Source organism: Ruditapes philippinarum, unplaced genomic scaffold, assembly GCF_026571515.1.
Source record: "Ruditapes philippinarum isolate M1 unplaced genomic scaffold, ASM2657151v2 ctg4293_1_1_1_1, whole genome shotgun sequence".
NCBI classification, from domain to species: Eukaryota; Metazoa; Mollusca; class Bivalvia; order Venerida; family Veneridae; genus Ruditapes; species Ruditapes philippinarum.
The window spans coordinates 98800-123492 of record NW_026857863.1 but is presented as its reverse complement, the minus strand read 5'-3'; the positions used below and the strand labels follow the sequence as shown (position 1 = coordinate 123492).

General features: G+C 31.8%; 1 protein-coding gene across 1 annotated transcript; it reads left to right on the top strand.

The window, feature by feature from the left end:
* The first annotated feature begins 7068 nt into the window (after positions 1–7068).
* On the top strand, positions 7069–21717 carry LOC132751274 (protein disulfide-isomerase A4-like). Its single transcript, XM_060741431.1, has 12 exons — positions 7069–7299; positions 11437–11563; positions 12029–12151; positions 12574–12656; positions 13066–13204; positions 13761–13966; positions 14491–14646; positions 15001–15149; positions 16515–16677; positions 17413–17584; positions 18336–18400; positions 18946–21717. Exons 1-12 carry the CDS (start codon positions 7197–7199, stop codon positions 19359–19361), a joined length of 1902 nt encoding a protein of 633 aa, XP_060597414.1. The 5' UTR covers positions 7069–7196; the 3' UTR covers positions 19362–21717.
* Positions 21718–24693: the final 2976 nt, after the last annotated feature.

Below are 24693 nucleotides of genomic sequence, written 5' to 3'. Positions count from 1 at the left end.
CTAGGCCTGAGAGTTTAAAATCTAAGAGAGGTCATGGTGGAATTTGTCTTTTCTATAAACAAGGAATAATAGTACAAGTAATAGAAAGAGCACCGAAACACGAGGCTATCTGATTTGTACGAGGGGGCGTAGCCCCCGAGTATTAATCAGATTGCCGAGTGTTTTGATGTTCTTTCTCTTTTGTATCATAGTCAAACATAAAAGCACGTTCCCTGTAGTCACAATATGAAACCCCGGCAAAAATGAACCAATGAACGAACATCTGAATATGACATTTCTGTCGCTTTCCCTCTAACTAATACCCGCACTCCAGTTAACGCACTGTGCATGTATATGTATACGATTTAACACTGACACATTTTCAACAGAAAGGTCTCCAAACTATAATAGAGCGTTGTAGGGTATACATCGGGTATTTTGGACCGCACCTCATTATAACGTTTAGAAGTATAATTCCATTAAGTTATTCAATTAGAAATAAAAAGCAACCGTCCTTTTGTCTGCTGGCTTCCACCCAGTGCCTGTACATTAAGTAAATGTTATTATTTTTTGCATGATGTGGAATTTAGGAGAATCATGTCACTGTTTTATAATAAGCTTAAGAAAAAATAGCCAATACTTAAATTCATAAAACCTGTTTATGATATATTTTGTAGAAGTAAACTATGAATTTAGGCTGATCAACATGTGAGCACATTTTAGTTGAGAATACTACTTGATTCATCATAAAATGTGGTTCCAAAATTTCCGACAACATTTTATTGATGTAAGGTGTTTTGGGACACGTGAATATCAAATGTTTATTATGTTATTAGATATTATAGAAACGTATCATTAACTCAGTGAAGTTGTGTTTGTATGTCAGATATGTTTTTTTTTTTAAACAAAACAAAAAACATCCTAAAACACAATTATAGAAAGGGATAAAACAAATTGACCCGGACTTAAAGTGGAAAAAAATTGAAAAGGGAACCCGACTCTTTAGAGATTCCGACATATCAGTTTATTGTGATGACAATAATCTTGCAGAAACTTGCAGATATGGATACTAGCATTACACTTTATATGCTTCTCCTGCAATATTCCTTTTCTTATTAAAGATGCTATATAATATACATGTACCAGCACGTTTAAAGCATAACAATCTATGGTATCATAGTACGAAATAAAGACAAGGAAACCAGTAATTGCTGATTGACGTTTATTGCCCAAGAATAACGCTAATTAATTCACTTTTTTCATGGATTAACATCTGCAGAGGCCCTCAGACATTTTAAATCCCTCACTGTGCTGTCTCAGACTTTGACTGTGTCTTCATGTTTCTGAAGATGTAAATACATAAAGAAATGGGCATTAATCGAAATGAACAGATAAATCGACTATTTGAGCTCACATACCCTATATAGATCTATAAAGCATCATAAAATAGTATTATATTTGGTTTAGACTTGTTATTTAAAGAAATTTTGAATGAAATTGAACTGTGCAAAAGTAGATTTACTGCTCTATGTTTTGTTACAATTTTTTTACACTATAATTAATTTGTCCCAAAATGCCCTTCTTTCTGTCCATAAATACCCGACGTGTCCCAAAACTGCCTCCTCATGCTCTTCTGTTTAACAAGGTATATTGCGTTTGTTTTGTATATGCTTATGATAATGGCCCATTATAGACGATAGTCATACAGAGCTTATCCAAAGTATCCAATGCCACTACAGAAATAAGCATATTTAAAATCACAGTAGGCAAATATGCCCTAGATGTCCCAATATACCCGACATCGCTATACAAGAGACTAATAGTGCAGGGTTCATATGGGTGAAGTTGTGTAAAACATTATACCCCGGTCACATATTCACGGAAAACGCCTACGGAAGAGCCACGGATTAATTCCGGCATCGTCCGTAGTTACCCGTACTGGTCTGTAGCTCTCCGTATTGTAACCGTGATCAATCGTAGTAGTCCTTGTATATCCGTAGCGATCCTTGACAATTTTTGAACATGCACAAAAATTTGCTACGGAAAAACCAACCGTAGCGTATCCCTATTAGTCCGTATTAAACCGTACTGATACGTACTTGTCCGTACGTAAACCGTTCTAGTCCGTACTGATTCGTAGGCCCCAACTTGTCCACGGTTTGGTACGGAGAACTACGTATGTGTACGGTTACCCTACGTATAAGCTACGGTTTTAATACGGATTAATACGGCATTATCACGGAAAGCCACGATCATAATACGCTGTACTACGGAGAGGCAAGGATTAGCACGGTCTTTTACGGTTTATTGAGTTGCATCACGAAACGGTACGGAATGGTACGGTCCACCACTGTTTAGTACGGATAAATTAAGTATCATGTACTTTTTCAAAGGTACAAATACCGCCTGCTTGTTCAAAACAGATATTTGTGTGAACATTCAATAAATGATAATTGCCATTAACTGGCTGCAATTGTATATTGATATGGCTCAGAATACGGAGGCAGTGGTCGAGCTGCTTCATGACATGCATAGGGGTAAAAAAATATGTTAATATCGTACAACAATGCATAAGTATATTTTACAAACCATTGAATTGTGAAATTGGAGTAAATATGTACATAAAACGAAGTGTCTCATAAGCCTCGGACGCTGGCCCTTGAGTGATACTAAGATTAATTAACAAGCATTTTACATATTCTTAAAACATAAACATTCACGATAATTATGTAATTGTAAATGAACAGCACATTTTAAAATCAAAAGAGAAGCAGTATTGATCAACATTTTTCATTAATGATTACTGGTCCATATCTAATCAGGTAAGAGAAGACAGAGGTGATGGTTGACTAGAGATGGGCTTTTACGAAGACCCCTTCATGTTTAGTATGAGGCTCTCATGATCGAACTTGTTGAGGATCCGGCTATATTCACTATACTCAGACCTGATATGTCTCGGGGGTCGGACGCGATGAGGCCGAATCATTTCCGCCAAAATCATTGAACTCTGCAATTCGTTTTCCAGGTGTTCTTTTCTTGTGAGACATTGAGCATGCAAGAGGTTGTGGACGGATATAATAGGTCCGTATAGATCCGTGGCAATTCGTTCTTCTCCGTATCAATTCGTTCTTCTCCGTATCAGACCGTACTTATTCGTACTAACCCGTGCTTATACCGTAGCAGACCGTAGTGTATCCGTAGTGCGTCCGTCCTGATTCGTGTCGCTCCGTATCAAACCGTGTCGGTCCGTAACAATCCGTGTCTCTCCCGGGGCTTTTGGTGGTAAATCCGTCGAACTCCGTACTCATACCGTTGTGTGTCCGTACTGGAACCGTAGCGGACTACGGAATTTCACATTTCCGTAGTAATCCGTGAACAATTAGACCGTAGCTCTTCCGTGGCATTATCCGTGAATATGTGACCGGGGCATTACTTTTTGGGGGTTTTGAATCGCAAAATGTGGAATCTGTTTGGTTACAGGTTAATTTTTCACACAATAAATCTGTACTGTTAAATTTCTTATACAGGCCACCTAACAGTAACCAGTCTTGGATTGATTTCTATGAGCAGCAATTAATTAATGCAGAATTAAATAATCTAGATTTGTATGTAATTGGAGATATGAACATTAACTATTCATGCCCTAACAATTTTAATAATAGCAAATGGGCGCATATTGTTCAAGATTTTGGCCTCGAGCAATTAATCCAATCTCCTACTAGAGTAACTAAAGATACATCTACTATAATTGACCATTTGTACGTATCTTCCCTTAACCATATTCATGATGTGAGTGTCTCTAATTTAAGCTTAAGCGATCACTATCCATTGTCGTTTACAATAAATTGTGTTACAAGAAGGAAGGCAAATGCTTTCTCGCATAAAACGATAAATTATCGTTCTTTCAAGAATTTTAATGAACAAGTATTTAAAGATGATTTGAATGCTAATAATTTTGATATGATTGAAACTATTGCAGAGCCAAATAACTCACTTGATGTTCTATACAATATGCTTGAAACATTATTTAACAAACATGCGCCTGTAAAAGTAAAGCGTATTAAAAGGACTAAACAACCAGATTGGTACTCTGACGAAATTAAAGAGGCCCGCAATAAAAGAGATCACTATAAAAGTTGTAAAGACTGGATTAATTATAAGTTATGGAGAAATAAATGCCAGGCTATTATTAAAAAGAGTAAGAAGATGTTCTATAACAAGGCAGTTGAAGATTCGAGAGATTGTAAATATTTATGGCAAAATTTAAAAGATATATCAAATGAGAATAAGCAGCAACCGTCTTTACCAATCACATTAAACATTAATGATGTTCTTTCTGAAGGAAATGTGAATGTTGCAAATGCCTTAAATAAACATTTTACAGAAATTTCAAATCTAATTGAGAAATCTTATTTTAATGTTAACAATTTTTCGTATTTAAAAGATTTTCTAGATCATAAACTTAGACATAAGCAATTTGACATTGATTTCATAACCACATTTGAAGTAAGCAAATATATTGACAACCTTGATAAAAATAAATCTTCTGGCATTGATGGTATTGGTCCTAATATGTTAAAACTATGTAAAGACTCTATAACGAGAGCAATAACTTCAATTATTAATAAGAGTATTTCACTAGGTATATTCCCAGATAAAACTGAAACTAGCACGTGTTATACCTTTACACAAAGGGGGAGATAAGTCAAACCCCAATAATTATAGGCCAATATCTATTCTCCCAACCATTTCAAAAATACTTGAAAGGCATGTTTGCAAATAAGCTAAATAATTATCTTCATTATACCATATCATTAATGAACACCAGTCAGGTTTCCGGAGACATCATTCTTGCCAAACGGCTTTGATCCGCCTTATAGATGCTTGGCTTACGAATATTGATGATGGAAATATAATAGGTGCTGTATTTTTAGATTTTAAAAAAGCCTTTGATTTAGTTGACCATAATATATTGATTCATAAATTAAAACTTTATCATTTTTCTGAAAACTCTGTACAATTTTTCCAGTCATATCTCTCTAAAAGAGAGCAAATTGTAAAAGTCAACAATGATAAATCTGAAAGCTTACCGGTTATATCAGGCGTGCCACAGGGCTCAATCTTAGGTCCTATACTGTTTCTTTTATATGTAAATGATATATCAGTCACTACGAATTCAGACATTGATATGTACGCAGACGATTCAACATTACACATAGCTGACCAAAGTTTGAGTAATATACAGTCTGAGTTGCAACTAGACTTACTAAAAATACAGGAATGGTGCACTCTCAATAATATGGCCATAAATCCAATAAAGACCACGTGCATGATAATTGGATCAAAATGTAAAATTTTTAACATAGGCAATCATTTTTTCGGCATATTGAGAATTCGAGTATAAATAATGTTCATTGTCAAAAGCTACTTGGATTGCATATTGATAACTGTCTATCTTGGAAAACACATATTGACAAAACATGTTCTAAGCTTGCTTCTAAAATATCTCTGCTGAAAAGAATTCAAATATTTCTTACACCTGAAATGAAACAATTATTTCATAACGCTTACATTGCCCCTACTTTTGATTATGGATGTATTATTTGGTCCCAATGTAACAAATCAGATCTAAATAGAATAAAAAAATTACAAAAAGAAACCGCTAGAATTATTTTAAATAAACCCGTAAAAACAAATTCTCTTGATATGTTTCAAAATATGAAATGGTTATCTTTTCCATCTAGATGTAAATACTTTTCTGGAATTATGGTATATAAAGCGATGAATGAATTAACGCCAGCATATATTTCTAATCTAATTCCGTTATCTCAAAATAAAACTTACTAAGATCAACACATAAAAAAGATATTATGCATAAACGACCTAAAACAAATTATTTGAAACGTACTTTTTATTATTCTAGTATGGAGTTATGGAACACTATTCCTTTAAAAATAAGAAATCTTTCAAGTCTTAAATTATTTAAATCACATTTCAAACATTTATTATTATCTAGAGATGAATTATAGAAAATTTACCTATATTATAATATAATATTATGTCTGTCTTCTTTGTTGATTAAGATTTACTGAATGTTGTAATCTTTACAATTGTTTGAATATGTCCGTTGTTATGTTTATGTTTTATTGAAGGCCTTGTTGAAAATAAGATTTTGCATTATATGTGTTGTATCTAATTCTTTGATGTATTGTCTTAATAAGTTACCTTCGTTAAATAAAGAGTTTATTATTATTATTATTATTATTATTATTATTATTATCTATGTTTGTCTTGAATATATACCACCAAGTAACTCGATTTATTATTTAAATCATGAAATTGTTTTGTTTTTGTTGTTGTTTTTTTTTAATTAGAACACATAACATTCGAAAGTATCAGGAGCATGGTAAAGTATCAATTATTGGAGATACAAATGCCAGATGTGTTGATAGATCGGACATTTTACAAAATGTATGCGATAATATAGCATTAGATGTAAACAATACTTTTAATCTATAGGGGTATATCTACATATATATAGATATTTTGTGCAATATATACACCTATACCTGTGCAAACGTAACCATCGATCAGAACTGTTCCTATTTTTGTTTTGTTTTATTTTAGCGTGAAAGATATATTAGGTTGGGAATTATATATTTGACAAGATAGACTAACGTTATCAGATAAGAATAAGATCCACTTTGCTCGTTGAACAATTTTTTATTATTTTATTACCAATATATAAAAAAATCACTCACATCAAATTGCCAGTAACGAGTCTACTACTTTTGTCAGAAATTACCGATAGTTAGTGTAGATTAATTATGAAAATTAAAAATTGTACAGTCAGTTATAATTGTGAACCTAAATCACATATATATTCAGTGTTTTTACCCTACATTTAATTATATGTATACATGTATGTTAATTTGAGCAACTTCAAGCCCTTTGATTACGTGGCCAGGACTTGGCAACTTTTCATTGGCTGAAATATTGTATTAATGCGCAGTTACAATACATTAAATAATGAACCAACGTCAAAAAATATACTTTAAAAAACTGTCTTTAAACAGCTTTTAAAAGAAATAAAAGTGTTGCTAAAATTTTCCCTTTGATAACGTTCAACAAATAAATAGTACAGAACTATATTTACAATGCACGTATTTCCGGTTACTGTGTTGTAAGGTCACTGAAAGCGTACATTACCGGCGACTATGGAAGTGTCAAAGAAATATCACTTTATTTTTCTTGCAATTTTGATTTTGACAGCTGCTGTCTCTTTTGCAGAAGATACAGAAGAATCTAATGATGAGGACAGTAAGTTGAATTTCTTATTCTAATGATATTTATTCGTTTAAAAGTTATCTTAACTTTGAATCCAAAAATATGCGGTGTCGTCTCAGATCCTTGCTAGGTTGATTTGTCCCTATACTTAGTCAGAGCCAAAACACCATGTTAGGGGTAGGGGCCTCAGCCTTTTTCTTTGGGAAATTATGCGTGATTTTGGCATACTTTCGGAAAAGGGGTCTCAAATTTAACACAAACTTTTAATAAGTTCTTCAAAATAGAAAAGCAAAAAGCACTGAATCAATGACAGCTCTAACTTAATAAGATATTGATCTTATAAGCTATAAAATTTGACATAATTAAAATTACAGTCCCTCAGTCTGAGTCTGCCATGTCTTGAGCCACTGTCTGCCCTGGCCCAAAAGACTGTCATGTCAATATAATTATGGTCTACTTCGCAATATATGGTCTACTTTGGTAGGTTCTCCCTGTGTTGTATATAAAAGTCTTGACAGAGGCATCATGATACTTTGCTAGTTTTTTTTCTGGAAAATTACTGCAAAATCAGCTAGAAAATGTTCCAAAAACTGTTAATCTTATCCTCAAATTACTAACTTATTTTTCTCCTATTTCCATGGTTTTAAGTTATGTTGCTTTTATTTTCACATTGCATGACAGTTAAGTTATGGGTCAACCCTTTTTGCAAAGGCTACCAGAATTTTGGCAGTTTGTGTGCCATACATAAAAGCCTTTAAAAATCACCCTTATTAATCAAATTTGGGTCAAATAAAAATACCATTTGATAAGGCCACTCTTAAAAAATTATCTGTTTGCTATTGCCGGCCGACCCAGCGAAAATGCCCCGACTCAAAAGTTTTTTTCAGCTTAAAAAAATCAGATTTTTTTTTATTTCCGCCAAATCAGCCAGGGCATTCGACCTAAAAAAATTCCCTCGAAAACAAAAATAAAATCGGAAGAAAATCACACATTTAATGAGTAAAGTAACGAGTGATCATTCATGAGGGCATTCTGTGCATTCCTATTTAAAGTATTTACATAAATAGCGACCAACCAGGGAAGGATATTTTCCTTACGTCACGCAGTACTGCATGCGCGCGGCAATTAAGTTGAATTAACTAATAATAGAACGTACCCAATTAAAGTGTGGAAACGGGATAAAAAATAATGTTTGTTCAATTAATGAATATTTGTAAAGCATTTATATGGTCACTAGTTTACCATGTGGTAATTAGTACATGTTCGTTTGTTTATGACTGTCGACACAGATTAAATACTTAGCCCATGCAATAAAACATTTCTGGTAGCAGCAGGGATTCTGTCATAAAATTGACCGAAAAAATATTTTTTTAGAAGCTGTGGTCCTTTCATATGCAGCAGACAAAAGTATTGCACAATATCTTCAAGATCATAAAAATGTAAATAAAATATCAAAATCAAAATCACAGATATACATACGTCTCATTAAACTCCATGTCAAAATGCACTAACGATAAATAATATGTCAATAATTGACACAATAAATATCCAACTTTTTTTTTTACTTGAGCAATAATTAAAAATGTGTAATCATTCATTGACAAAAAGAAATGACAGTTTTTTTCTGATATATAAAAAAGAGGTGGAAGTCAATTGAGTGTCGGCATTTCTTTGATGATTCGGCAACAACTACAGGTGTGTAAACATCAAAGATTCACAGATTCTTTAGAAGAGCCGACCAGTCATTTGTCAGAGGTCATTTGGTGTGTAAATTTTGTATTTATTATTTAAAAATGGAAAAATTTTATTCCTTTTATTTACGGATGCTACTTTTTGCGTGAGTGTTATGGTGGCTTTTAGCGCTATGGAATTTCAACAATCGGCGATAATTTTCGGTAACTAACAATGAAATATTTTAACATTTTTAAAACAGGGGTGCAAATATCCGGAAAAGAGTCAACTCGGCCCTATACCGACTCGGCACGGGTCAACTCAGCACGGGTTAACTCGGCCCCCTTTACAAAATATATATAACGTATTAACTTTGCTTTGCATGTTGTTACGGTAAATGAATAATAAGAAATATCTTATTATTATATAATTATACTTCTGCCGAAATAAAGTATATAGATAAATTTAGAAAAAAAAATGTTATTTATTTGTCTTATATTTATAAACTCTATCTGTTGAACTACGTAAATAACCGAGGTATAAAGAGTGAAAAAGTTCCTTTGTTTCCCTTCGCTTGCAAAAGAATGCAAATTTAGCTGTGTTTAAATCGCTAGTTTGGGGCGATTAAATGTCCTATTTTAAAATTTGTTACACCAATTAAAAGCTGCTGTTAGCTTCCTCTCAGTATTTATTTCAACACATTGTTTGACACTGAATGTATTTAAATTTACGGTTAAACCTACCACGAGTCAGAAATACAATGAGGTACGCAATCGGTAATCTTTACTCGCAATTCTACTGATAAGAAAAGCCTCTGAAACTGCCAATCCGTGTTTTATAAATAATTTCATAATAACAAAAAATAGTGATAACACAAACCTTAATATTAATAATAAAAAGTGGGCCGAGTTGACCCGTGCCGAGTTGGAATAGGGCCGAGCTGACTCGGGGGCCGAGTACGTTTTAGGGCCGAGCTGACCCGGATTCCAAATATCCGCCATTCAGAAATTATAGGAGACAAATCTTGCGTGTGTTATTTTTTACAGACGTGTAATAAATTGAGTAGTGATCACCCGAGAGAATGAAATGTCCTGGAGATCCACTATTATTTTTCCAGTTCGTACGGGAATATTTACGCAGGATTAGTTTATCACATCGGTAATTTGACCATGCTTGAATTAATGTCCACATAGTCATTTTTTATTTCATGTTATGATTACTAGTGAACATGTTTTTTTTTATTGTTTTTGATTGTCTTTTACATGTCAGTTTTGCCGTCGCAGATGATGATAGTGTAGTCCAAATTTCCACAATCTGCTACAACGTAATAAGCGTATTAACTTACGTTCAGTAAAATCATATATCAAAAAAAAAAAAAAAAGCCTACCTACCGACCCACTCCTTGTAACTCTGGGTCGGCAATAGCAAACATATATATTATTAAGGATGGCCTAAACATATCAATTTTGAATAATTCATGTTTTGTTTTTAAATGAAGCTTCAATGACATTGTGTACCTAACTATTAATTTGTTAGGGAAAAATGTAGAGAATGTTTACCAATATGGAGTCTGCTTTCAAATGAAATCTCGCGGAACTTCAAGTTTTGGGTATTCTAGCATCTATTTTTAGTAACGGACCATACACTTTTTTTAGTAAGTGTATGATTTTAAATTTAAAAACAAACAAATGATTTATGAATCATAACTCACAACAATTTAAATCCAACATGTTTTTGGTACAATAAATACACCGTTATTCATAATTGCAAAGCCATGTTTTCAATTTAAAATAGCATTTGGGTCACGGGTCATCAAATGTCATGCAAAGGTATCCAAACCTAATTAAATTCTCGCTAGTCATGTGATAATTGGGGCAGCAATGATGGCAAATTTTATGAAATGTGAACCCACTGATAAACTTTGAGGCATTATTTCATCAATCTAACGTTCTATGTTCAAAAATATAGACTGAAGTGTCCCAAATCTATCTAACTACCTGTATTAAAATAGTTATGGTCCAGATCACGCAAATTTATTGAATTACAGCATGACATAAATATGTCACGGTTCTGGTTGTTTTCTGATACGGGATTGGCTTCAGCAAACAGGTCTAGCAGTACTAAAAAACCTGTTCGCTGAAGTATCTTTACATACATGTGAACTTTTTTTGATGATCAAGTGGGAGATTTTTCTTCAAAAAGAGGGAGATTTTAGAATTTGCAATAAACAAAGAAGGAAGTTCTGACATCAAAAATAGGAAGATTTTTTTTATTTGTGAAAATAACCCTTATTTTAAGAAAAATCTTTGAAAATATGACTGCAGAAAGTGGGAGAGTTCACATGCATGGTTTGGTTTATAATAAGCACATTTTTTTTTGTTCATTTAATTGAAAAAATACTTGATGACTCACACATTGATGATTGAGGGAAAAGCATCCAGGTTATAAAGAGTCTGATACTTGATATGTTAAAAACCTTTGTTTGAAATTATTTTTTAGATGACACTCGATCTAGCGATGATGAAGATGTGAGAGAAGAGGAAGGCGTTCTCTATCTAACTGATGATAACTTTGATAAAGTCACAAAGAAATATGAGACTTTTTTAGTTGAATTTTATGCTCCTTGGTATGTACAGATTTCCTATTTTGCTGAATTTTAATTTAAGGACTTACAAATGTTTTATGTAGCTCTTCTGCTATTTTAATACAATTTCAAACTGTATACTTTTGATTAGCCATGGTTTAGCCGCTGTTGTTATACATAATATGTGTTAAGTAGTTTCAGAAATTCTTGAGATGTTTAGATTATTGATGAATAGAATATGGTTCTTTTAACAGTTGAATAATGAAATGATTACGCTCTTTTGTCTAGCACATGCGAGTCAAAAGCATCAATTAAGTGAAGGCTTTCTATGAGCTGAGTAGACGCAATGATATATTTGTTAAATGCACACTATCTTAGGGCTATATATATTCAATATTGAAGAAATTATTCTAATTTGATACCAAAGAAAAGATCAGGGTTTTATACAGCCGGTAAAATCTATATCATCATGTGGAGTGATAAAAATTGTATGGTTTTGTCCTTCAGGTGTGGTCATTGTAAGAGTTTGGCACCAGAATATTCAAAAGCTGCTTTTCGCTTGAAAGATGCAGAGGTTCCTGTACCACTAGGAAAAGTTGATGCCACCCAAAACACTGATCTTGCTACAAGGTAATACAAAATGTTCATGTGACCTTTAAAATATATATCATAGTTAATGTCAATGATAGATGATTAGGTACACTCTTTTTATGCCATGTTATTTGCCAAACGTTTGCTCTTATTTTTCACTCTGATAGCGGATTACTTTTAAGTTTTACATTTTACAAAGTGTTTATTAAACAGTGTGATTTTGAACAAAAAATAGTTAGAACTGTATGAATTACTGTGGAATGTACACAGAAAGATTTTCATGCTTTATACCAAACAATGCATAATTTTATAATCTGTCAGTATGGTTATCAAGAAATGAATTAACTTTTAACTGTTTAGCCATTAACATTTGCCTTTATTTCGTTTCTACATTTTGATATGTTGTTTATGCAAGGGAGACATGGTCTCATTGAAATTGTTTTTGTCTACTTTGATTTTAGATTTGGTGTAAGTGGGTACCCAACTTTGAAATTTAAAAAATTTGATACCTGGATAGAATATGATGGTCCTAGAGAAGCTGATGGTATGTTTGATTTACAACAATATCCTAAATTATGACAGATACAATAAAGGATTAACCCATGGCCTGTTGAATTTCTTAAATGGACTTAACTATTTCCTATTCTTGGACCATTATCATGAATGTTTAGCATATTAAAATGACAGTCTACATTTGTGCAGCCTGGTCCAACCAATGGCCCTTCTCTTAATCATCAGGACAAATAATTATATTTTCAAAAAGGGAAAGATAAAACTCTGACATAAATTGAAATTTGCCAACTTTTGAGAAAACTGCATGATTTGACAGAATTTTCCTGGGCGAAAATGCCTGTTAACAGCTCCTGTTACTCAAGGAATAAAGCTCTGATTAGCAATTCAATATTGAAGTTTTTGAGGATTAAAATAAACAAATATTGTCTCCTTCAATATAGGTATTGTGGATTGGGTTAGCGAGAAAGCAGATCCTAACTACAAACCAGCCCCAGAGACCGTTGTCACTGTTACCAAAGATAATTTTGAGGAATTTATTAACAGTGCTGAACTTGTTCTATTAGAATTCTATGCTCCTTGGTAAGTGTGATAAAAAGAGCTTTTGTATGTACACAATTTACAAATGGTAACATTAATTATTATGCTCAAAGTATTGAATGTTAAAAAGGTCTTTTATTTTGTAATGAGATTGAAATAGTTCAACAGTATAAAGCTAATTATTGTTAAAGTGTATAGATCTGCTGCATAAAATATTGTCTGAATTTTTAAAAAGAATATGTCCAAAATGTGAGTGTGAATAAAACACCTTATTTCCCTTAGAGGGATAGGTGCATGCACAAAATCATTGCTAAACTGTTAAACACTTCTTAGAACAGCAGTATTATATCCGTATTTTGATCAGGTACATAGAATATTCATGTGTGCTAAATAATGGAGACATTCTGTGATTATTTTGATAATCCACCATAAAATTGTGGAAAAAATGCCATTTTACTGTAAATAAATTTTACAAAAAAAAAAATTTCTTTAGATATAATAGTTGTATACCCTTTAATGTGTATCATGTAAGGTTTTGTTGTAAAAGTCCTGTTCCAGCGTAGTTTTATAGAGTTTGAATTGATTTATTTGCATATAGGTGTGGCCATTGTAAAAGACTTGCTCCAGAGTATGAAAAGGCTGCTCAAAGATTGATACTTCATGAACCACCAATTCCTCTCGGCAAAGTTGATGCCACTGTTGAAACAGAATTAGCTAAGCAATTTGATGTTTCTGGCTACCCAACATTGAAGATGTTTAGAAACGGGAAACCATCAGACTACACTGGAGGACGTGATGCTTTTGGTATTTATATTTGATTAAAGATATTTGTATTGCTGGTGACGAGGAAGGACTGGGTAACTAACTTTATGTTGCAGGTCCTTATGACTGTAAAGTTGAAATTCTGTTGGGGTTTGGGGTGGTAGAGGGCTTTGGGGTAGAATACTTGCATATAAGAAAGTTGTACCGGTGGTTTTACTTGGATGCCCATTTATGCCTGAAATAATGCCCAGAGGGGCACCTGAGGTCTTCCTCCACCAATAAAGCTGGCCATATGACCTAAACTGTGTTGGTGCTACAAGAAAAATGTTGTTACTTAAGATTAAATTGACATAAAAGAGTAAGTGAAGCAAGATTAAATTTTTTTATTACTTCAATGCAGAAAGTTTTTGCAGTACCTCAAATGTATCTGAACCTTGGCATATAACCAACTATGACATTTATAGTAGATCTGCAACTCTGGGTGTTTTAAACAGCAAATGTAATGTGTATTTTATGTTTAAACAGAATATGAAATTGCATGATGGTATTTTAAACTTAATTTTAAGGTATCGTTGATCACATGCACAAATATTCTGGCGAGGCTGCCAAACTACTGCCAACACTGAATGACGTGAAAAACATGATCAGCAAGGAATCAGCAACTATCATTGGCTTCTTTGATAACCTCGAGGATGAGAAATTGAGAGCATACATGAATGTTGGTAAGTTCAATATACTTAATTTACAGTATAAATTAAATTAATTGTTATCAGTAATTACATTTAACAGTCTATACAGTTTATTGAGCTTTTATAAAAACTGAGAGATTTATAGTATTCAACTCAAAAAGACAACACTGTGGTAGATTTTAGCATTCTGTTAAGAAGGTTGACAACAGTAATGACAATATGCTGATGTAGACATTTCATCCTTCAAAAAATAAAGGTGTCGGTATTCTGCTTTTGACCTTATCTGTATTGATATTGCATGAACACCTATGAAAAACAGACATCTGAGTAGATATCTTTCACCATATTTGTTAAAAATATCTAATAAAACTATTACCTTTGTATCAGCAAATGACAGGAGAGAAGACTTGACCTTTGGTTACACCTTGCTGCCCGAGGCCCGTGACCTCTACAAGGTCAACCCTGGTAGTGTTGTTGTGTTTAATCCGGAGAAGTTCTGGACAAAATATGAACAGAAGTACAGTGTTCTGAAAGTGGTAGGTTTAAGCTGATAATTGAAACTTTTACAATTTTATATGTTAGCTATTATTACGGTAAGGTATTTGAAACCAATTTGATAGTTAGAAAATATTATTTAAACAATCTTAAACCAGATCTAGTCTGATAATTTAGCACTATCCTGTTAGCCAATGGCTTGTACAATTTGGGCCAGGTCTGTGAAATTTTTCTAGTAACTTGCCCAACTGGCCTGTGAAAAATAAGACATCGCCATTGAAAACGAAATGACTGAATTTCAAATGTAGCACCTCATCCTTGAGTCAAGGAATATAATTACAAAATTACTGTACATAGTAATCATTATTCTTGACTTTACTGTTAGTAATCATTATTCTTGACTTTACTGTTAGTAATCATTATTCTTGACTTTACTGTTTGTAATCATTATTCTTGACTTTACTGTTAGTAATCATTATTCTTGACTTTACTGTCCACTAAAAAATATTATATATTTGGGCTTATAAAACCCTTATCAAGTGAGTTTAGATATTGCTAAAAACTGACCCAAATGCCTTGTGGTTTTTTGGTCCAAAATTGTTGAATGCAGATCTTACAGAACTCAGTTCAAGTTAATCTTACAGAACACAGTTCAAAGTAATCAAGCTTGTCTGGGGGCACATACTATCCACAGTTACTATTTGCAACATGACAAGTTATACAGAAATAAAATAAAACCCTTATGTTGCTTGTAACATGGTAGAGTAATTATGAGAAATGTTGTAATGTTTACTTTATTTTGCTTAAAATATGCATATTTTCAAAAGTGTTTCAGGGACTTCGAATATTTATACATCTGTTCAACTATTCATATTTTTTCCTTTAAAATGACATTAAGCATTGAGAAATGAATAACTGTTTCTCTCTGTAGCAAGGGCAAACACATGTTTTATAAATATAATAATGGATATAGAACATGTAAGATGTGTATAACTAAACAAAAATGAGCCTGGATGCGAAATAATTTGTGATTAAGGTAGCTAAATGTAAACAAAACATTATTTTGGCTTCTGTACAAAACTAAGTCATTAAAAGTGTACTAATTGCCATAACACAAAATTACAAGATGGCTCAGCATATTGCAAATGAGTAGCTTTTTGAAGACTAACATGATACTAAAAAAATATATATAAGCTTTTGAAAAATAACTTATTTTCAAGACTGAATTTAAGGTTTAATATTTTGAAAATCTGTCAACTAATCTGAAGACATGCTTCAATGTAAAATGCTTGAAACTTGCAATTGACAGCTTAAAATTTGGAGTAGAACATGTCAGGTACACAATGAAGGATTGTTTCAAATTGCACTTTTGTAATAAAAAAATTCTTTCTGTTGTTTGTATATAGGCAGACAAATCTGAAGACGATATAGCAGCATTTATAAAGGAGAAAGAGCTGCCTCTAGTTGGTGAATATTCTCAGGCAACATCCAAGTTTTATGATGCCTACCAGAAGGACATACTTTGTGTCGCCTTTTTTACTGTTGACTGGACTTTTGACCATAGAGAGGGTAGGTGTATAAATGACTATGCTTGGTGGACGTTAAATCTGTAAATTTTTCACATTAAGAGATGATAACTTTCGAATTTTACCTTAGCTTCACTAAGATAATATTTGCCTACTTGTATAACACATACTACGTAAAATGGACCTGTGCTTGTTTCATTATTTTTAGGGAAAATATACAGAAAAATTAACTAACTGAATAGCAAACAGTGTAGACGATGATTAGATGGTTAATCTTGGTCTGCACTCGTCACTTATAAAATATATTGCTGCCAGCAGGCTGTGTTAAAATAGGTTAATAATATAGATTTTTGACAGGTTATATTAGTTATATAGATTCTTGACAGGTTATATAGATTCTTGCAAGTTTTATAGACCAGTATGTATGATTTGTAGCTTTTATAACCTCAATCATTAGAAGAAGTTTATATAAGAAATAACTTGCTGAATACAGAAAATGATAGGTTTATATATAACACGGCATTATACATAATTCTCATTATCATTTTACAAGTGGTTCTGATACTTTATGTGAGGAAGCTATCCAGCTAGCTTACGGAATGTTGGTGGTTGTACTCAGGTGCCAGTTCTTGCCTGAAATAGTGCACGAAAGTGCACCTGAGGTCTTCCTCTACCAGTAAAGCTGGAATGTTGTCATATGACCTATACTGTGTCGGTGTGACGTAAAACCCATTCAAACGAACAAAGTTACAAGTGGTTCTGTCCTGTTTATTTTTAGCTACACAGTTGTGGAGAAAGAAGGTTGCAAACATAGCAAAGGACTATAAGGACATAAAGTTTGCTATAGCCAATGAAGAAGATTATATTGGTACTATGATGAAAGAAGTTGGTCTTGATGACTCACCTGAGGAATTTAATATTGGTTGTGTTAGACACAGTAAAAAATACAGGTACCTTATTTGATTTATCAGAAGTTTTGTCTAGGAAATAGATATTGATATTTAGTGCGTCCAGATGTATATTAGAAATAATATATTAGAAATATAATCACAAAGGGCCTAGCATTTGATTCATCAATGATACAACATTTTGAAGGATAAACCATGCATTTATGATTGTACTACAAATACAAAAATGATTCAACTAAATTTAAAAAAATACTTTGTAGACTTTTGGTCATAAATGAAAAAAAAACTACTCTTGTGAGTTTAGTACATTTCAAGTAACTTTTCATGAAATTTAAACAATCTGATAGCAAAAATTTATATATTTAAAGTTTAAGTCACCAAAATTTAATGACAGCTTTAAGTTGCAAAATTCTGCATGTACATGTTGTATTGATATTTTCTAAGTTTTGTCTTATCAGCATGTTATGGTATAAATGTTGGCTGGGACACATTACATTTAATGGTTAATTATTATGGTTTCCTTATTTAGATGTTGAAGGGTATTAAGATTTTAGGGAAAATATAGCAAAACAAATGAAGAATGAACAAATGTAATGAGCTGTTTTGAGATAAAAGAGGAATAATTTATAAGATATTTATCTTTTTTAACAAAAGCTGCCTTAAGAAACCTGTTCTCTTAATAGGGACAGAAAAATGAAAGACTCAGTCCATTATAACTTACATATAATAGACAAATTCATATATTTTAATTAATTTACCACAATTTATTTTTTTGTTCGTTTTTTTTTAACAGAATGGAACCAATGGATGAATATGAGGAGGACGATGTTCGAGAATTCCTCAATAAACTGAAAAAAGGTCAGTGTATTGTCTTAAGTGTAATGAAATAAGTGCTCAGTGATCTACTATTCCTTCATTTCCTATTTTAAAAGAAGACTAATTTGCTTTGAACACTAGAATTTCAGCATCAGATCTATGGTGAAATGTCCTCTATGTGCAGCTTATCTGGTTAAAATTGAGAAAGGGATGTCATTGCAATGAGTTTAGAGATTCTGACTTACAATAGTTTTCCTGACTTATAATAGTTTTCCCCCATACAACTTCTGTTCTAATGCTTCCAGGGACGAATGTTTAAATCACTGCTCGATATGTTTTATGATATAATGTTTATATGATGTTTGTTTTACAATAATTTTTCCTTGTGAAATTGGAACCCCATGATGCTGAGCAGCAAGACATACTCTGGTTTCTAAACAATTGACAATAGACGCCAATCCTAAATATTGATTAATGCATTAATTGTTTAAATGCTGTAATAAGATTATTTTTCTCATTTAAATATCAAAATGAACTTAAGTACCATTCATTATCGTTACATGAGGTTTCTTTTGTTTGCTATCCAGGTAAATTGACGCCACAGATTAAGTCACAGTCCATTCCAAAGAAGAATTCTGGACCAGTCAAAGTTGTTGTGGGAAAAACATTTGAAAAGATCGTTCTTGATAAGAAAAAGGATGTTTTAATTGAATTTTATGCCCCATGGTGCGGACATTGCAAAAGTCTAGAGCCAATTTATAAAGAACTAGGGAAATCGTTAAAGAAAGAGAAAAATCTTGTCATTGCCAAATTAGATGCAACAGCCAACGATGTTCCTGAAAGTTTCAAAGTTGAAGGCTTCCCAACCATTTATTTTGCACCAGCAAACAATAAGGAAAACCCATTAAAATTTGAAGGTGATCGAACAGTTGAAGGGTTTACCAAATATTTGCAAGAGAAAGCAGCTGTTTCATTTGGCAAGAATCTCAAGGAAGAGTTGTAACCCAGTCTAAATTTTAGGTAGCCTATCATTATTATAATCACCTATACAAGTACCAAATATCCATTTAGTCATGGTGCAGTAACTCATTTTATGTGCTTGGATGTTTCAATTCATGTTAATAAAATTAACATTTGATGCTTTAAGTTACTTTATGATTGGGTCTTTGGAGAAAACTGTTTAAATTGATTTTAAATTTTGGCAAATTTGATTCATTTGTGTTAAATTCACATTAAATTGATAATTGTAAAGGAGAAAGGAGTGTGAAATGTTGCATTAAACTCACAGTATATATAATAAATAGCAAGATATTTACTATATTATAAAGAGCATGAACGGTAACTCTACTTATGTATTATGTATTAAGAACTGTACCTCCGTTTTAAGGATTTATTGTAAACTGTGTATTCATTTTAAATATTTGTTGCTTTCATTTTATAAAAGCAAGAGCAGTAAGTCCAATTTAAAAAGAACGATAACACCATTTCAAGTAACCAGTACAGTAATTCGTTTTGAAGAACTTACATTTTGGTAATGGAAAATTAACTGTAAAATGACTGCTCTTTTTTTTTCTTTACATCATGTAAAAGCATTCTTTACCAAACGTTTGTACTAGCAAATGTGTTGAAAGGTTTTGAAAGTGAATTTGTAAAAGTCTAATATCTATTTTATGCAAGTTATGTTACAAAAAATCTGTCTAGTTAAATGGTTGTTAGAAGAGGGGTGGGGGTTTTAAACTGAAAATTTGCTAAGACAATTAAGTTGTTGGTTTTCTACATTTTATGTTTCTTTAGTCTATGATGAATGTTGGTCGTATTTTTAGATGGAAACATTCCAACAGATTGGCCATAGTCTTATTTTGCATTACACTGACTGTTAGCTTTTGATAATATTGATAGTAAAATCCTTAAAATTAATTATTGTTGGTTTGAGTTGAAGATAATTCGTTTAAAATCATAAGGTAATATGGTTGGAAAAATGTATGATTTTATTATTAATTGTGAATATTTTTTTTTCTCATTTATTTCATGTTGTGTTGACAGATTTAGTAGAAACCAGACTTATTTTTATATTTGTATGTTGTTAAAGTTTTTTGATATTCTGTGATTTGTAACAGTCATGACTTAGTAAATTGTATTTCACATTACATAGATGCATTCATAGTCAACGTGTGCCTTTCATTTGATTACATTATATTTTTCCTTAATATATGCTGTTTATGATTAGATATTTTCATGTTTCGACCATTTTTTATTGACATTCAGTTAAGTAGAACCTGTACTATTGACATGGATTCTGTTAATATTACAAATATAAGGAACTCATCATGTTTGAAAGTAAACTAGGGTATTTCCTAATGGTTGGTACATAGTTGCAAAAGAAATTATCTGGAAGAGCTTTTTGACCGAACATGTGTTACTGGGGAATTTGCTAACTTACCATGTCATAGTGAAACATCTAGTTGAATGTGTCTGTTAAAATGAATGATATTGATGTCGCTCTGTTTAAGTTTAGTTAAAATGACTGTAAGTAAATCATATTGATTTAAAGAGTTCAGTGTTGTTATGATAAAAGAGTAAAATGTAGGTGATTGAAACAGTTTCATCATGACATATTGTTTGTAAATTAGCTGTAGCCTAAATAAAAGATATGTATATGGAGTATACTTATGTCCAATATTGAGTCCACATCAGATGTATTTAAATGATTTATGATCAGGTAATATGGGAATTCCTATTTTTTTTCAAGAAAATTTGTTGAAGGCTCAGTACATATAACACTTTATCAAAATTGTGTAATATATAAATCTCTACGAAAATACTGTGAGTACCTATATATCTATATATGTGTAGTAAGTTGTTAGTAGATTGATGTTCTGTTAAATTCGGTGCCCAGTTATGTCCGAAATAATGCTCTGATTGGACATCTAGCTTTCTTACATTATACCATTATAGTTGGAAAGAGGTTGATTACTTAATTGATTTGAGACTTTTTTACATGACTTGTATGGACTTTTGTTTATCTTTCATTCATAGGTAGATTTTATCATAAATTCTGTAGTAAATTAAAGTAAATTTTGTATTTAACTACGTTTCATTAATGATTGCATTGTATAAGGTATACAATATATATACCAAGGCCATAGTTAAATATAAAAAGTTAAACATCCACATCTTTGTACAAACCCATTTGGAATACTGTTCCAAACAAGTTTTCTGTAATTTTTAATAGTTGAATGATTTAAAATGATGTATGTTTTATATTCGTTAAAGCAGCGTTCTTGTCTGATGTTATATATGTGTGTATGTATTTACGTATGATCCATGAAAATGGTCAAAATAAATGATATAAAATGTTATATATCTTTCTTGTTGTTTCACCTGGGCATTGAGTGCCGATTGTAAGTTATAAAGGTGCAGAAAGGTATGTGAAATTATAGTTAACCCGGGACCAATGAAGAATTTATGAAGAGTAAAAATTTTACCATTTTGATATTAAAATCGGCTACTGAATATATGTTTTATGGAAAAACAAAAGAACAACTAAACTTCGATCAGACTGCCGTTTATGTTCATATCCAGTTCAAGTCTTATTAGATGGATGCCTACGTTCTTACGAATAAGTTGTTATTGTGACCTTCTCCTGTAAAGTCATAATTATATTGTGATAATGTTTTTATTTTAACATATGCACTGTTCGCTTATAAGCCTTTTTGATTGAAATAAAATGTCTGTCTGTCTGTCCTACACTTTAGCTGTTTGGGAAAGATGTGTAGTTCTTTAATCTGTGAAAAGGGGCGTCTATTTTATGCAAACACATAATATTAAAGATGAAAAAAAAATCTCTTGCAAATTAGTCACTTTGTTCAAAAAATACAAAAAAATGCCAAGTTTAATCATTCGAGCTGCACTTATCTTATGTCTCCTATTCACTCGCAAATAGCATAAAATGTGCAGTTTTATACTTTATAATGTACATAATATACTTGATTTCGTCCTTTTGACCTATTTTATATTGTAGTAAACGGACGCTGGATACCAATTTTGTTCCTGATGATCAAGGGGAGATTACTTAATGATAATTTGATCATTATTGGCAAAGCATATGTGTCTTTGGTCCAATGTACATATAGTTTTATATTTTTTATTTTTGTTTATTTATTTTGTGGTTAAAGACCATTTGCCATTTCCTTGCTAAGTCACACACTTCGAATATATAATGCTGAAGTCAAATTTAATCATTGTGCCCATGAATGACAGAATATATAGACAGTTTGGTGTCGTCTGCAAAAAGTTAAGCTGTGCACTGGTAAATCATTTTTTTAAAACGAAACAAAATAGTTTTGTGTTATAAAATGTAAATAAAATGCATGTATAATGGAACTAGCTATTATTCAGACACCAGCATTAGAATCATTCTTCATCCATATTTTTAATTTAAGGTCTGTTGCCTCACTGTTTAATGACATTAAGTGTGGTTGTTATAATAAAAAATAAAAACTATGTTGAATATGTTTGTTTGGACCATGTCTTACGAGGCGGAGTTCATGAATGCAATATATGTCTTGTGTTAGTATCTAGCTGTAATTTAAATAACTGTTTTACACATCAGTAAATAGCCAACTATTAAAAAAAAAGATGAATATTTCTGCTAACAAATAAGTAGAATATACATGTATATACATTGTATATTAAGGGTAATGTAACGATTCGCCACACTAACGATTCGCCTCATAACGATTCGACACAGAGTAATAACGATTCGCCACAGTTAAATAACGATTCGCCACAGTTAAATAACGATTCGCCACGTGTTCAAATACAAATTTTTTTCACATCTGTTTTCAAACTGTTGATGGAAAACTTTTTTCCATTTTATATTTTATTTGTTAATTACATAAATTAATTACACTAAATACACATTTTATTGAATAAAAACACACGAAAACCAAAATATTTTATTAACAAAATTACATAACACATTTTTATAACTTCGTTATTTATATAAACTGGAAAAAATATACGTGTACGTATATTTAGTTTGTCTTGTAATTTGTCTTTGAATTTCTGAATATATTTAAATGCCATTATGTTTGTAATGTTTTGTACACGGACAATCTTTAAAATGACATTTTTTAAATGGATAAGTCATGCCTTCTACTACCTTTAAGGTCTTTTCTAGTAGATGTTTTCATTGCCTACTTAAGTTATAGCCATACCTACAATTAGAAGAACTTCTTACGAATACAAACAGAACGTGTAAAGCGCATTTACAACATATAAATATTACTATTGCGAACTTTTGGAAGGAATTTGAATTTGACCATCTTTTTGAATTTCATGAAAAAAAATCTTGAAAGATTTTCCAGCATTCTAAAGGATTTGAAAGTTAACTAATCCCGTTTGCGTCTACAGCTTTCTTTTCTAGACATTGAATCAATTTGAAGGTATTAAATTGTAATGGCTAAAGTTATAAAAATAGATAAAAAAAATGTCTACAAATTTATGTGGGTATTTAATCTTTATTTATATATATTATTGTTTTAATGTCATTAATAATGTACTGGAAATAAAAATTCAAAATGTCATAGATGCATATGGTCTACGAAAATAAATGTGGTCTCAAAGACTACTAAACAATGGATAATTAGCCGAGAACATTTTTGGCAGCCTTTCTGTTTTATGTGACATAAATCAATTCAACTTAAAAGACACATTAAGTCACATTTGAACACTTTGATTTAACAATTTTTGAAAAAAAGTTACAAGGACTGTTCTATCTCCAAATGTTTTCTTAGGTTTTTTAAGCAAGAAAATATTAAAATCCACAAATCTTTAACGATATTGAGTTGTTCTCCGACACCAACGTTTAGTAGTTTTTTAAATTTTCAAAATCCGACAATTAAAAATAAAAGTTATGCAATACTAAATCTTAATATGCTTTTTTCTCAAAAACAAAAAAAAATGGCACTGAGAACAAAACGTTTTTCAAGCGACGCTGGGGTTTCCACATTTTTATACATGATGCCATCTTTGACACTTGCTACATATGTTACAGCAACGTGGTTACTGTAGATACATCTTAAACAGAATAAACAAGGAGGAGCTGGCATGATTCTGATTTTCGTTATTTTTCGTTTGTATACTATTTTATGTATGTGTTTAAGCTATTTAAACCCTCTTAATCGCATATATCGGCTCGCTCAAATTAATTTGTAAACAAAACATAAGCTTAATTGCCGCATTGTTTTGAAATCTGAATACATTGTCAAGATAATTAAAGGATTATTTCGGCGTCAATTAAATATTTCTACAACAATCCTAAGGTGATTGGC

Excerpts from the sequence above, each read along its gene's own strand:
- LOC132751274 (XM_060741431.1), top strand. The coding sequence starts at position 7,197 with ATGGAAGTGTCAAAGAAATATCACTTTATTTTTCTTGCAATTTTGATT. Across the intron at positions 13,205-13,760 it reads TTAGAATTCTATGCTCCTTG|GTGTGGCCATTGTAAAAGAC; the intron begins GTAAGTGTGATA and ends ATTTGCATATAG. Across the intron at positions 17,585-18,335 it reads AGACACAGTAAAAAATACAG|AATGGAACCAATGGATGAAT; the intron begins GTACCTTATTTG and ends TTTTTTTAACAG.